Source organism: Leuresthes tenuis, unplaced genomic scaffold (genome assembly GCF_036924035.1).
Source record: "Leuresthes tenuis unplaced genomic scaffold, fLeuTen1.0.hap1 SCAF_17, whole genome shotgun sequence".
NCBI classification, from domain to species: domain Eukaryota; kingdom Metazoa; phylum Chordata; class Actinopteri; order Atheriniformes; family Atherinopsidae; genus Leuresthes; species Leuresthes tenuis.
Window position 1 is genome coordinate 98087 of NW_027325371.1, and position 15620 is coordinate 113706.

The 15620-nt window shown below is 51.0% G+C and overlaps 1 protein-coding gene across 1 annotated transcript in view; it reads left to right on the forward strand.

The window, feature by feature from the left end:
• cdc27 (cell division cycle 27) overlaps positions 1-13142 on the forward strand; it is a 31808-nt gene extending 18666 nt beyond the window's left edge. The window contains exons 9-20 of the mRNA XM_072368419.1: positions 469-578; positions 920-1019; positions 1181-1361; positions 2307-2479; positions 2638-2790; positions 2863-2943; positions 3667-3794; positions 3955-4072; positions 6278-6406; positions 7112-7186; positions 7370-7499; positions 12765-13142. Coding sequence (XP_072224520.1) covers positions 469-578; positions 920-1019; positions 1181-1361; positions 2307-2479; positions 2638-2790; positions 2863-2943; positions 3667-3794; positions 3955-4072; positions 6278-6406; positions 7112-7186; positions 7370-7499; positions 12765-12856 — 1470 coding nt within the window. The 3' untranslated portion in view covers positions 12857-13142. The remainder of the gene's footprint in view (positions 1-468; positions 579-919; positions 1020-1180; positions 1362-2306; positions 2480-2637; positions 2791-2862; positions 2944-3666; positions 3795-3954; positions 4073-6277; positions 6407-7111; positions 7187-7369; positions 7500-12764) is intronic.
• The last annotated feature ends 2478 nt before the right edge of the window (positions 13143-15620 follow it).

Genomic DNA, 15620 nt, shown 5'->3' on the forward strand with positions numbered 1-15620 from the left:
CCCATTCAACTTCATCAGCATTCTCACTGCTGTTTCACAGGAACAGCTTTTTCTAGATTCAATCTGAGTTTTCTTCAGTGACCCAGACTGACTGAGGTCAGGAATACCCTGATGTGGAGGACGGTCTTCAGTCAGATGCTAATCTTGAGTTTAGTTGTCTCGCAGATGGTGCTACAGGATCCCTGTGGAACCTTGAAGGATCCCTGTGGAACCTTGAAGGATCCCTGTGGAACCTTGAAGGATCCCTGTGGAACCTTGAAGGATCCCCGTGGAACCTTGAAGGATCCCCGTGGAACCTTGAAGGATCCCCGTGGAACCTTGAAGGATCCCCGTGGAACCTTGAAGGATCCCTGTGGAACCTTGAAGGATCCCTGTGGAACCTTGAAGTCCAGAGTTTGACCTCTTACTCATCACTGTGCTTCATGTCTACTGGTGCTGGCTGACCTCACCTGTCCATCTCTCTGCCAGTCTGTCTCTAGGATCAGCCAGTCAAAGTCTGTCTTCAGTCAGAGTGGTAACAGTAGAGATGTTCTTCCCATCCCGTTCAACCAATCACAGACCTCTGCACCTCACACCAGGTATCTACAACAACCAATCAGCTTTATGTTGAACAGCAGGCAACTTGAGCTGTGTCTGAAGTCTTTTCCCACATGTTCATCTGTTCAGTGTCATCCTGTTCATTGTTCCCCTGCCCAATCATATCAGTTTGGCGTTTGTAAAAGCTGAAACTTTGCCTTGTGGATTGGTAGCAAGCTCTGAGGGCAGCTGATGGTGGGAAACCTTACCACTGGTTTCATCACTCATCTGTGGGAGGGGCGGGTTTTGCCAGTTTCAGTGTTTCTAGTCCATTAAAAAAAAGAAAACGCTGAGCCAAACACAGTTCATGTTAATTAATCTCTTTGACCTGTTTCTCTCTCAGTGGTTCCCCCCAGGTCCTCAGTCCCAGTATGTCCGGTCCTCCAAATGTTCAGCCCAGAAGAAGTTCCAGGCTGTTTACTAGTGCCAGCTCTACTGCCAAGGTACTGCAGCGCCACATAAGTACTGTTCTGTTGTAGTAATGATTCATCAGTAATACTGCAGTGATATTAATGTAGCCCCATGGCGTCAGCCCTGCTCGAGGATCACTTCAGCGCCACAGTTTGAACTCCACAGCTCACTCACAACCCCTCTGTCTCTGCAGGAGAACAGTAAGAAGTTAAAGATGAAGTTTCCCACAAAGATCCCAAACAGGAAAACAAAATGTAAAACTGCAAAAACGTCAAACAGCAGCAACCTGAACGAGAGTCTGGACATCCTGAGACTGGATCCCAGTCTCAACCTACCAGACACCAGGCTCCCCCAGTACCAGAGGGCTGCTGCAGGTACCATCAGAACCTCATTTGTTCTACTTTTCTCCATATTTTAGACATGAGACAATGCCTCGTCCTAAAGGTCGGATTCTGAGGTGTCTCTGGGCCTTCTTCTTTTTTAGCTGCAGACTGATGGTACTATCAGTTAGGGTTGGGCGATAAAACGATAGTTATGATATGAAACATGGTCGATATACTTATCGATAGATCATCTTTTGACAGACAATATGAATAGTCAGTGACAACGAGAGTTGCACCGCGCAGAACCAACCAAGTGGCTGGAATAGAGCCATGCCAGCAGCTAGTCGTGGTGCGTTTGTTTGGCCGTTTTAAACAAAAGAAAATGAGTGCTCCCTCGGAGGATGGAAGACACAGCCCAAGGTGTAAGGGATGACATAGGGTTAGGTGCTGTGCTGTTTCAGCACAAAGAATGCAAACTTTTACAAACACAGCCCAGAACAAGTGCTAATCTTCCCCCAATAACAACGCCTGTGCAGCAGCAACAGAAGACCATGGAGTCTGTTTTATCCAACGTCATGCCATATGACAAAATGTCTAAGACACACTGTGATATTACAAATGCAGAAGCTTATTGTACTGCAAAAGACCTGCTACCAATAAGCACAGTGGAAAATAGGAGGTTCAGGTGGATGCTAAAACTTATGGACCCGATATATATCGATGTCGACTGACATAAAAATATCGTGATATGACTTTTTCCCATATTGCCCAGCCCTGTCATCAATACTAACAATTACCAGGAAGCTGCTGCAGGTACTGAGAATATTTCTCAGTCCGCATTATGTGACAAAGGCTCAGAAACAAAGAAACACCAAGTGTTGGCTTAAACCAGAAGCTCAATTAGAATCCAACCAAAGCCCGAGCCAAGGGTCAGGCTGGTTTTAGATCTGGATTGGAGAACAAATGTGACCTTAATGATGTTGCGTTTGTGTTCAGATAGTGTGATGGCGTTGCTGCGGGAACTGGGGCGGGGCTACCAGGCGCTCTGCTCGTATAACTGCAGAGAAGCCATCAGCATCCTAACTTCCCTCCCTCCCCAGCACTACAACACCGGCTGGGTCCTCACGCACATCGGCAGGGCCTACTTCGAGCTGGCCGAGTACACGCAGGTAACTGTCAGCCGATGGTGACGATATGGTCACCTGACCTGTCTCCATTCTGTTGTGCCTTTTTCCGCCAGGTGACTGTGGCTGTGGTCATGATCCTGCCTGTTTGTAGTTGGAACTTGTTTTTGGTCAGGTGTGTGCTCATGATGTTGTGTTTGTAGGCGGAGCGTCTGTTCGGTGAGGTTCGCAGGATCGAGTCATACAGAGTTGAAGGAATGGAGATTTATTCAACCACACTCTGGCACCTGCAGAAAGATGTGGCCTTGTCTGCCCTATCCAAAGACCTTACCGATATGGACAAGAACTGCCCAGAGGTGAGAGCCATGCCTGACAAGGGTGATAATACCTGTGAGTACCTGTCTGATCAGTTGTCTGTCTCTCTGCAGGCCTGGTGTGTAGCAGGAAACTGTTTCAGTCTGCAGAGGGAGCATGACATCGCCATCAAATTCTTCCAGAGAGCCATCCAGGTGGGCCACTGTTATCATAGTTACTGAGGTACTGTGGGGAAGTGAAGCGGACCGATGAGGTGCTTTTAGATTTTTAGCTCCGCCCTCAGAGCAGGTACTCTCACAACGTGAGGTGAACCTACTGGAATGTTACTGTATCATATTTAGTGTTCCAGCGTCCTCCATCCGGGTGGAGGAGCCCCACCATCCAGGTGGAGGAGCCCCACCATCCAGGGGGAGGAGCCCCACCATCCAGGGGGAGGAGCCCCACCATCCAGGGGGAGGAGCCCCACCATCCGGAGGGAGGAGCTCCACCATCCGGGGGGAGGAGCTCCACCATATATAGATAGAAAGGAGTCGGCTGAGGTGGTTCATCTGGTTAGCATCATCCCCCAGACGACTGTAAAAACAGCTCTGAGACAGAGGGCTACTGTGGTTAAACCAACTAGTATTTTGATCACAGCCTATCTCAGTAAGACCTCATAAAATTGTCAGATTTTTAAAAAGGGCCTAAAATATGACCTTTTAGATAACAGTGATGATTGCAGGTAAACTGACAAACTGAGATGTAATTTGTGGACCTGGGGAATTAAAATGTTTCTGGTGTTTTCATGCTAGTTCAGCAATACAAGTCAAAGCACACAAGATTGGATAAACACATGGAGACCGTTTAGATTGGGATAGACCCGTCTGAACTTATCTTGGTTCAGCTTCTGACCGTCTCTGTTCACCTGTCTCTCTCAGGTGGATCCAGGCTTTGCGTACGCCTACACTCTGTTGGGTCATGAATTTGTTCTGACTGAGGAATTGGACCGAGCTCTTGCCTGCTTCAGAAATGCCATCAGAGTCAACAATAGACACTACAACGCATGGTAACCATGAGAACAAACGTGTACTGTGTGTACAGCTCATAGATGATGATGTTGTAGTTACTGTAATAAACAACCCTCATACTGAGACAGCCGTACGATCAGTTTTAATTTACAGTTCATAATTACTCTGATGATACAATAACTGTGTGTGTGCACTCAGGTATGGACTTGGGATGATTTACTACAAACAGGAGAAGTTCAACTTGGCAGAAATCCACTTCAAGAAGGCTCTCAGTATCAATCCTCAAAGCTCTGTTCTGCTCTGCCACATTGGAGTGGTACGTTAGCAGTTAGCACTGTACATTCATAACACAGGGGCCGTTAGCAGTAGCACTGCACATTCATAACATAGGAGCCGTTAGCAGTTAGCACTGTACATTCATAACACAGGGGCAGTTAGCAGTTAGCTCTGCACATTCATAACACAGGGGCCGTTAGCAGTTAGCACTGCACATTCATAACACAGGGGCCGTTAGCAGTTAGCACTGTACATTCATAACACAGGGGCAGTTAGCAGTTAGCTCTGCACATTCATAACACAGGGGCCGTTAGCAGTTAGCACTGTACATTCATAACACAGGGGCAGTTAGCAGTTAGCTCTGCACATTCATAACACAGGGGCCGTTAGCAGTTAGCACTGTACATTCGTAACACAGGGGCCGTTAGCAGTTAGCACTGTACATTCATAACACAGGGGCAGTTAGCAGTTAGCTCTGCACATTCATAACACAGGGGCCGTTAGCAGTTAGCACTGTACATTCATAACAGGGGCAGTTAGCAGTTAGCACTGCACATTCATAACACAGGGGCAGTTAGCAGTTAGCTCTGCACATTCATAACACAGGGGCCGTTAGCAGTTAGCACTGTACATTCATAACACAGGGGCAGTTAGCAGTTAGCACTGTACATTCATAACACAGGAGCAGTTAGCACTGTACATTCATAACACAGGGGCAGTTAGCAGTTAGCACTGTACATTCATAACACAGGAGCAGTTAGCACTGTACATTCATAACACAGGGGCAGTTAGCACTGCACATTCATAACACAGGGGCAATTAGCAGTTAGCACTGTACATTCATAACACAGGGGCAGTTAGCAGTTAGCACTGCACATTCATAACACAGGGGCAGTTAGCAGTTAGCACTGTACATTCATAACACAGGGGCAGTTAGCACTGTACATTCATAACACAGGAGCCTTTAGCAGTTAGCACTGTACATTCATAACACAGGAGCAGTTAGCACTGTCCATTCATAACACAGGAGCAGTTAGCACTGTACATTCATAACACAGGGGCAGTTAGCAGTTAGCACTGCACATTCATAACACAGGGGCAATTAGCAGTTAGCACTGTACATTCATAACACAGGGGCAGTTAGCAGTTAGCACTGTACATTCATAACACAGGAGCAGTTAGCACTGTACATTCATAACACAGGGGCAGTTAGCAGTTAGCACTGTACATTCATAACACAGGGGCAGTTAGCACTGTCCATTCATAACACAGGGGCAGTTAGCAGTTAGCACTGTACATTCATAACACAGGGGCAGTTAGCACTGCACATTCATAACACAGGGGCAATAAGCAGTTAGCACTGTACATTCATAACACAGGGGCAGTTAGCAGTTAGCACTGCACATTCATAACACAGGGGCAGTTAGCAGTTAGCACTGTACATTCATAACACAGGGGCAGTTAGCACTGCACATTCATAACACAGGAGCCTTTAGCAGTTAGCACTGTACATTCATAACACAGGAGCAGTTAGCACTGTCCATTCATAACACAGGAGCAGTTAGCACTGTACATTCATAACACAGGAGCAGTTAGCACTGTACATTCATAACACAGGGGCAGTTAGCAGTTAGCACTGCACATTCATAACACAGGGGCAATTAGCAGTTAGCACTGTACATTCATAACACAGGGGCAGTTAGCAGTTAGCACTGCACATTCATAACACAGGGGCAGTTAGCAGTTAGCACTGTACATTCATAACACAGGGGCAGTTAGCACTGCACATTCATAACACAGGGGCAGTTAGCAGTTAGCACTGTACATTCATAACACAGGAGCAGTTAGCACTGTACATTCATAACACAGGGGCAGTTAGCAGTTAGCACTGTACATTCATAACACAGGGGCAGTTAGCAGTTAGCACTGCACATTCATAACACAGGGGCAGTTAGCACTGCACATTCATAACACAGGAGCCGTTAGCAGTTAGCACTGTACATTCATAACACAGGAGCCGTTAGCAGTTAGCACTGTACATTCATAACACAGGAGCCGTTAGCAGTTAGCACTGTACATTCATAACAGTCTCGTGACCGCAGTATCCTTTATCTTTTGCACCTTTGCGAACTTGTAGCATTGATCTGCAACTATTGAGCTACACTAACTCACTGTGTGTGTGTGTGTGTGTGTGTGTGTGTGTGTGTGTGTGTGTGTGTGTGTGTGTGTGTGTGTGTGCGCACAGGTACAGCATGCCTTGAAGAAGTCTGATGCTGCTTTAGAGACTCTTAACAGAGCGATCGGGATTGACCCCAAAAATCCTCTCTGCAAGTTCCACCGAGCATCCATATTGTTCGCCAATGACAAGTACAAGGTAATCAATATGTACGAGTATAGGGGGTTCATAATCGAATGCTTCTGTTTGTGTGGATCCACATGGATGGGTGGAGGATAGTCACCTTTCTATGGTACAATGGAGCCCGGCTCAGTTCTCCACAGGTTTCTCTTACAGACTGATCCTGCTTTGGGACGTAAATGCAGCACAGCTCCAATTGGTCAGACTGAATGATGCCTCTGCTGCAGCTGAACAACCAACACACTTCCTGATCACATGATTCATACATGGATTATGATGGAACGTGCACGTTTACAGAGAGCTAACGCCTGGTCGTTTCTTTGTTGATTAAAGGGTTATTCTGTTAGTGGTTCTGTTCAGCTTCAGCATGAAATCAGGTCCTCTGCCCAGGTCCAGGGCAGCCGTCTGCAGAGGAACTCCAAGCTCTAGTTGTTCCCAACCACACGGTCGGTTTGGGTCTCTGAATGACCCACATATGCCATTAAAAACAAAAACAACTGTTAAGTGTTCTTTATGAGATTAATTTAAATGGTCTTTATCAGATTCATTATTAGCATTGAGGTCAGAGTTCAGGTGGGGTTCAGAGGCCTGTGACCTGCTACAGTTACACCTCAGCTGACTGATGAGGTCAGCTTCACTGTCATGATGGGTTTGATTCCACCCGCCCGACTGAATATCCACTCGTTCTAGAACCTTTAACCTTTGACCTCTCTGTCTATGCAGGCAGCCCTTCAGGAGTTGGAGGAGCTGAAGCAGATCGTTCCTAAAGAGTCTCTGGTTTACTTCCTCATAGGAAAGGTAACCGTCATCCAATCAAGTGTCTGCTCTGTGGCTCCAGAGTAAAGAAGATTCAACCAATCAGATCTGAGAGCAGACACTGAAGCAGTCCAAATCAGAATTATTCCGGTTATCAAACAGCTGCTGTCTACTTCACATGCATCACTGGTGTGGCTGACTCCTCCCCCTCCACCTGTCCTTCAGGTGTACAAGAAGCTGGGTCAGACTCACCTGGCTCTGATGAACTTCAGCTGGGCCATGGATCTGGATCCCAAAGGAGCCAACAACCAGATCAAAGAAGCCATCGATAAGCGATACCTCCCAGAAGACGAAGGTACTGCCGCAGATCAGCAGTGGTCCACAGTCCTGGGTCAGGGTTACATGTTTGTTGCTGAATGTTTTGGGGACGTACGCTCGGTCCCTGTTTTACAGTAAAACACTGTTATCATAAATTAAATATTTACTCTGACTGTGACCCATTTTTAGAATAATAATTATCTGTTATTTTCATTTATAACAACGGCTTAATGTCCGCTGCGTTAAAGTTATTTTAACTTTTAGGTATGAGCTACTGCTGGAAAACCTCTCACCTGTCTGCCTCTCACCTGTCTGCCTCCCACTGTTCTCACCTGTCTGCCTCTCACTGTTCTCACCTGTCTGCCTCTCACTGTTCTCACCTGTCTGCCTCTCACTGTTCTCACCTGTCTGCCTCTCACTGTTCTCACCTGTCTGCCTCTCACCTGTCTCACCTGTCTGCCTCTCACCTGTCTCACCTGTCTGCCTCTCACTGTTCTCACCTGTCTGCCTCTCACTGTTCTCACCTGTCTGCCTCTCACTGTTCTCACCTGTCTGCCTCTCACCTGTCTCACCTGTCTGCCTCTCACCTGTCTCACCTGTCTGCCTCTCACTGTTCTCACCTGTCTGCCTCTCACTGTTCTCACCTGTCTGCCTCTCACCTGTCTCACCTGTCTGCCTCTCACTGTTCTCACCTGTCTGCCTCTCACTGTTCTCACCTGTCTGCCTCTCACTGTTCTCACCTGTCTGCCTCTCACTGTTCTCACCTGTCTGCCTCTCACTGTTCTCACCTGTCTGCCTCTCACTGTTCTCACCTGTCTGCCTCTCACTGTTCTCACCTGTCTGCCTCTCACCTGTCTCACCTGTCTGCCTCTCACTGTTCTCACCTGTCTGCCTCTCACTGTTCTCACCTGTCTGCCTCTCACTGTTCTCACCTGTCTGCCTCTCACTGTTCTCACCTGCCTGCCTCTCACCTGTCTCACCTGTCTGCCTCCCTCTCACCTGTCTCGTCTGCCTCCCTCTCACCTGTCTCACCTGCCTCCCTCTCACCTGTCTCCCTCTCATCGTTCTGACCTTCCTCCCTCTCACCTGTCTCCCTCTCACCTGTCTCACCTTCCTCCCTCTCACCTGTCTCCCTCTCACCTGCCTCCCTCTCACCTGTCTCCCTCTCATCGTTCTGACCTTCCTCCCTCTCACCTGCCTCCCTCTCACCTGTCTCACCTGTCTCCCTCTCACCTGTCTCACCTTCCTCCCTCTCACCTGCCTCCCTCTCACCTGTCTCCCTCTCATCGTTCTGACCTTCCTCCCTCTCACCTTCCTCCCTCTCACCTGTCTCACCTTCCTCCCTCTCACCTGTCTCACCTGTCTGCCTCTCACCTGTCTCACCTGCCTCCCTCTCACCTGTCTCACCTGCCTCCCTCTCACCTGTCTCACCTGTCTGCCTCTCACCTGTCTCCCTCTCACCATTCTCACCTGCCTCCCTCTCACCTGTCTCACCTGCTTCCCTCTCACCTGTCTCCCCCTCACCTGTCTCACCTGTCTCCCTCTCACCTGCCTCCCTCTCACCTGTCTCACCTGCCTCCCTCTCACCTGCCTCCCTCTCACCTGTCTGCCTCCCTCTCACCTGTCTCCCTCTCACCTGTCTCACCTGCCTCCCTCTCACCTGTCTCCCTCTCATCGTTCTGACCTTCCTCCCTCTCACCTGCCTCCCTCTCACCTGTCTCACCTGCCTCCCTCTCACCTGTCTCCCTCTCATCGTTCTGACCTTCCTCCCTCTCACCTGTCTCCCTCTCACCTGTCTCACCTTCCTCCCTCTCACCTGTCTCCCTCTCACCTGCCTCCCTCTCACCTGTCTCCCTCTCATCGTTCTGACCTTCCTCCCTCTCACCTGCCTCCCTCTCACCTGTCTCACCTGTCTCCCTCTCACCTGTCTCACCTTCCTCCCTCTCACCTGCCTCCCTCTCACCTGTCTCCCTCTCATCGTTCTGACCTTCCTCCCTCTCACCTTCCTCCCTCTCACCTGTCTCACCTTCCTCCCTCTCACCTGTCTCACCTGTCTGCCTCCCTCTCACCTGCCTCCCTCTCACCTGTCTCACCTGTCTGCCTCTCACTGTTCTCACCTGTCTGCCTCTCACTGTTCTCACCTGTCTGCCTCTCACCTGTCTCACCTGTCTGCCTCTCACTGTTCTCACCTGTCTGCCTCTCACTGTTCTCACCTGTCTGCCTCTCACTGTTCTCACCTGTCTGCCTCTCACTGTTCTCACCTGCCTGCCTCTCACCTGTCTGCCTCCCTCTCACCTGTCTCACCTGCCTCCCTCTCACCTGTCTCACCTGCCTCCCTCTCACCTGTCTCCCTCTCATCGTTCTGACCTTCCTCCCTCTCACCTGTCTCCCTCTCATCGTTCTGACCTTCCTCCCTCTCACCTGTCTCCCTCTCACCTGTCTCACCTTCCTCCCTCTCACCTGCCTCCCTCTCACCTGTCTCCCTCTCATCGTTCTGACCTTCCTCCCTCTCACCTTCCTCCCTCTCACCTGTCTCACCTTCCTCCCTCTCACCTGTCTCACCTGTCTGCCTCTCACCTGTCTCACCTGCCTCCCTCTCACCTGTCTCACCTGTCTGCCTCTCACCTGTCTCACCTGTCTGCCTCTCACTGTTCTCACCTGTCTGCCTCTCACTGTTCTCACCTGTCTGCCTCTCACTGTTCTCACCTGTCTTTCTCTCACTGTTCTCACCTGCCTGCCTCTCACCTGTCTCACCTGTCTGCCTCCCTCTCACCTGTCTCGTCTGCCTCCCTCTCACCTGTCTCACCTGCCTCCCTCTCACCTGTCTCACCTGCCTCCCTCTCACCTGTCTCCCTCTCATCGTTCTGACCTTCCTCCCTCTCACCTGTCTCCCTCTCACCTGTCTCACCTTCCTCCCTCTCACCTGTCTCCCTCTCACCTGCCTCCCTCTCACCTGTCTCCCTCTCATCGTTCTGACCTTCCTCCCTCTCACCTGCCTCCCTCTCACCTGCCTCCCTCTCACCTGTCTCCCTCTCACCTGTCTCACCTTCCTCCCTCTCACCTGCCTCCCTCTCACCTTCCTCCCTCTCACCTTCCTCCCTCTCACCTGTCTCACCTTCCTCCCTCTCACCTGTCTCACCTGTCTGCCTCCCTCTCACCTGCCTCCCTCTCACTGTTCTCACCTGTCTGCCTCTCACCTGTCTCACCTGCCTCCCTCTCACCTGTCTCACCTGCCTCCCTCTCACCTGTCTCACCTGTCTGCCTCTCACCTGTCTCCCTCTCACCATTCTCACCTGCCTCCCTCTCACCTGTCTCACCTGCTTCCCTCTCACCTGTCTCCCCCTCACCTGTCTCACCTGTCTCCCTCTCACCTGCCTCCCTCTCACCTGTCTCACCTGCCTCCCTCTCACCTGCCTCCCTCTCACCTGTCTGCCTCCCTCTCACCTGTCTCCCTCTCACCTGTCTCACCTGCCTCCCTCTCACCTGTCTCCCTCTCATCGTTCTGACCTTCCTCCCTCTCACCTGCCTCCCTCTCACCTGTCTCACCTGCCTCCCTCTCACCTGTCTCCCTCTCATCGTTCTGACCTTCCTCCCTCTCACCTGTCTCCCTCTCACCTGTCTCACCTTCCTCCCTCTCACCTGTCTCCCTCTCACCTGCCTCCCTCTCACCTGTCTCCCTCTCATCGTTCTGACCTTCCTCCCTCTCACCTGCCTCCCTCTCACCTGTCTCACCTGTCTCCCTCTCACCTGTCTCACCTTCCTCCCTCTCACCTGCCTCCCTCTCACCTGTCTCCCTCTCATCGTTCTGACCTTCCTCCCTCTCACCTTCCTCCCTCTCACCTGTCTCACCTTCCTCCCTCTCACCTGTCTCACCTGTCTGCCTCCCTCTCACCTGCCTCCCTCTCACCTGTCTCACCTGTCTGCCTCTCACTGTTCTCACCTGTCTGCCTCTCACTGTTCTCACCTGTCTGCCTCTCACCTGTCTCACCTGTCTGCCTCTCACTGTTCTCACCTGTCTGCCTCTCACTGTTCTCACCTGTCTGCCTCTCACTGTTCTCACCTGTCTGCCTCTCACTGTTCTCACCTGCCTGCCTCTCACCTGTCTGCCTCCCTCTCACCTGTCTCACCTGCCTCCCTCTCACCTGTCTCACCTGCCTCCCTCTCACCTGTCTCCCTCTCATCGTTCTGACCTTCCTCCCTCTCACCTGTCTCCCTCTCATCGTTCTGACCTTCCTCCCTCTCACCTGTCTCCCTCTCACCTGTCTCACCTTCCTCCCTCTCACCTGCCTCCCTCTCACCTGTCTCCCTCTCATCGTTCTGACCTTCCTCCCTCTCACCTTCCTCCCTCTCACCTGTCTCACCTTCCTCCCTCTCACCTGTCTCACCTGTCTGCCTCTCACCTGTCTCACCTGCCTCCCTCTCACCTGTCTCACCTGTCTGCCTCTCACCTGTCTCCCTCTCACCATTCTCACCTGCCTCCCTCTCACCTGTCTCACCTGCTTCCCTCTCACCTGTCTCCCCCTCACCTGTCTCACCCGTCTCCCTCTCACCTGCCTCCCTCTCACCTGTCTCACCTGCCTCCCTCTCACCTGTCTCCCTCTCATCGTTCTGACCTTCCTCCCTCTCACCTGTCTCACCTGCCTCCCTCTCACCTGCCTCCCTCTCACCTGTCTGCCTCCCTCTCACCTGTCTCCCTCTCACCTGTCTCACCTGCCCCCCTCTCACCTGTCTCACCTGCCCCCTCTCACCTGTCTCACCTGCCCCCCTCTCACCTGTCTCACCTGCCTCCCTCTCACCTGTCTCACCTGTCTGCCTCTCACCTGTCTCCCTCTCACTGTTCTCACCTGCCTCCCTCTCACCTGCCTCCCTCGTCTGCCTCTCACCTGTCTCACCTGTCTGCCTCTCACCTGTCTCACCTGCCTCCCTCTCACCTGTCTCACCTGCCTCCCTCTCACCTGTCTCACCTGTCTGCCTCTCACCTGTCTCACCTGTCTCACCTGCCTCCGTCTCACCTGTCTCACCTGCCTCCCTCTCACCTGTCTCACCTGTCTCACCTGCCTCCGTCTCACCTGTCTCACCTGCCTCCCTATCACCTGTCTCACCTGTCTCACCTGCCTCCGTCTCACCTGTCTCACCTGCCTCCCTCTCACCTGTCTCACCTGTCTCACCTGCCTCCCTCTCACCTGTCTCACCTGTCTCACCTGCCTCCCTCTCACCTGTCTCACCTGCCTCCCTCTCACCTGTCTCACCTGCCTCCCTCTCACCTGTCTCACCTGTCTCACCTGTCTCCCTCTCTCCTCAGCGGTGGAAGTGGACGACAGTCAGGACAGCAGCATCATGACGGACGCCGATGACACGCAGCTCCACACGGCTGAAAGTGACGACGTTCTTTAACCCCACCTCTCCTGTATGCCCACATCTTTGCTCTTACCTGCCCTTTCCTTGGTTGGCTGGAGAAGTGCTGTTGCTAGGCAACAGTCTGACAGAGATCTTCAGTTTAGCTCCGCCCTCCCTTCTGTCCTCTGGCTGAAACAGACTGCTGCTGTCCCGAAGCCCTGCCCTTTCACCCTGTACCCCCCCCCCCCCTGTGTCATTGAGCTCGTTCTTTGACAGCACAGTTTTTTTTTATGTTCTTTTTATCATCCTGATGGAAATAAACCAATAAAAACCTTTAAACCCCGCCCACCACTGTCTGTCTGCTTCCTGCTTATCAACAGCCTATCAGAGCAGATCTCTGCTGCTCCACTCAGGTCAGGACTACAGTTATCTATAGCGACAACCTAACCCTGTCTACATAGGTGAATTGGACAAAATCAGAATCAGAAATACTTTAAACCCCGAGGGGTTAATTTACGCACATGCGCCCTTTTTAAAGAGGGTTGGGGGGGGGGGGCACTATGCTCCTTGGGGACTACAATGTGGGGCCAGGAAAAAACCTCAGCAACATCAAGAACAGCAAACATCAGCTCACCATCCAACATAAAACCCAAAACATAAGCAAACATTTGCTCGCTTCACACATAAAGACGCAAAAAACAACTTGAAGGCGTGGGATGGGGTTTATCCCAGAGAGTTCTACGTCTGGCTCTCAAACAGGGTCTCGGTTCACAGGACGTCATCGTGGTACCACAGCAGGTGAGATTAGATTGTTGGTTGGGGCGAGTCGTCGTATTTCAGTGGACACGACTCACTCTTTTTGTCCATTCTGGTCACAGAAACGATCCAAACGCCTTTGCAAAGCCACCAGCTTCTCCCAGATGTTTCCATGTTGCGGTTAATGACCACAGTCCGAGCGCCAATAGCTCCGCCCACTGCTTCAAACATGTCGGGCAGCTTGAGGCCTTTGACCGCTGTCTCCCACTTCCGAATTTTCCGATACACCAGAGCAAAGCCTGATCCAATCAGCAGAAAGCCCGTTACCATGGTTCCGAATATGTAAAGATCCTCAATGTCCTCAACGGAAAGAATCGCCGGGAACACGACCCTCCACTGCCCCCAGGAGTCCCTCCTGTAGCCAGCAGCAAACAGTCAGGGCAGACCGGTTCCCCCGGACCCGAGCTTCTCGTCAAGAATTCTGTCAACTGCGTTGAGAGACCAGCTGACCAGTTCCATGATTTTATTCTTGAGAGCAATGTGGAGAGAGGCACCAAAGTTTGAGACAAGATGTGAAGAGAAGAGAAGTGCGAGCGCCTTCATTGAGAGCAGGAACATCCAACCGGTGGACCCAGTGCACCTGCCTCAAAGCCACGACGTTCAGGTCGCATTTATGCGTTCATCAATTCGATTGGGCATTTTTAGAAAGAGCTGTTTGGTCCTCCTTTAGAGGACCAGTTTGTTTCCTTGGATTGTCTTCTCCACCACACCTGATTCAAATGATCAGCTCGTCATTAAGCTCTGCAGTGGCCTGATAAGGAGCCATTCCTTTGAACACTGGTCTACTTCAAAGAAAGGACATTCAGGTCATCTTACTACGTTAGACATAGATGGATCGAAGTCTTTGTCACTATACAAGTGCAGCCAGATATCATTTGGAGCAACCGATGCAGAGTAGAAAACCGTCCACAAAAGCAGAGTAAAAAAGATTGTAATAATGTGAAACTAATATATAAATCAAATATACAAACATACCTGAACATTTACAATTACGAGGTGTAAGACGTAAATAAAGTATTGCACGACAGCGAAGAAGCAGTAACATGAGGTCTGGGTGAAAGAAGTGGTCCAGTTAATGTTATGAATGTGCATTGGGGGGTGCTAAGAGAGTGAACCTAGTGGGTGCAGTGAGTCTGGAGTCTGATGGCGGTGGGGTAAAGTCTGTTCTTGAGCTGTATTGTGCAGGTGAGCAGAGTCCTGTAGTGTAAAGAACCTGTAGTGTAAAGAACCTGTAGTGGTGTCCTTGGGAATGTTCTTCACTCTGCGTGAACACCGGCTGTAATGGAGCCCCCCTGATGTTGGGAGATGGGTGGCAATGATCCACTGGGCAGTCCTGATGAGCCTTCTTATTGTCTGAGGTGCAGCTAGAGCACCATGATGCTATGCAGTACGTCATTTCTACGGTGCACCTGTAGAAATTCATCAGCGGTTTTTGCAGTAGCTGAGTCTTCTTCAGGGTCTCCGATGCTGATTGGTTGGTGGCTTCTTTGTCTCCAATGTCTGAAGTCCTGTTTCACCTCCTTTGTTTTCAGGGCGAAATTGTTATCATGGCTGCAGCGTTCCAGGTTCCCCACCTCCTCCCTATAAGCTACCTCATTGCTGTTAGAGATCAGACCTCCCAATGATGTTGGTATTGTGCATGGGTACCCAGTCATGTGTGAAAAGGGAGCAGGGGGGGGGGGCTGAGCACACATCCCTGGGGCAAACTAGTGTTCAGGGTTATGGGTCTGGAGGAGTGTTGCTCAGGAAGTCCAGGATCGGGGCTGATGTTGCTGAGAGCTCGTCTCACCTTCTGTTCACTGAGCGCTAAGACGGGATGAGGTCTCCAGCTGTCCAGTGTGGTGGTGATGAGTGTCAAAGCGTGCAAAGAATTAGCATCAAGAAGGGCTGAGTTGCATGAGCTGGACAGACGGGAGGAGTTGCTTTTGTAGTCCGTGATTGATTTAATGCCTTGCCACAAGTGTTGGATAAGTTACTTAGAAATAGTAATTAGTTACTGATTACT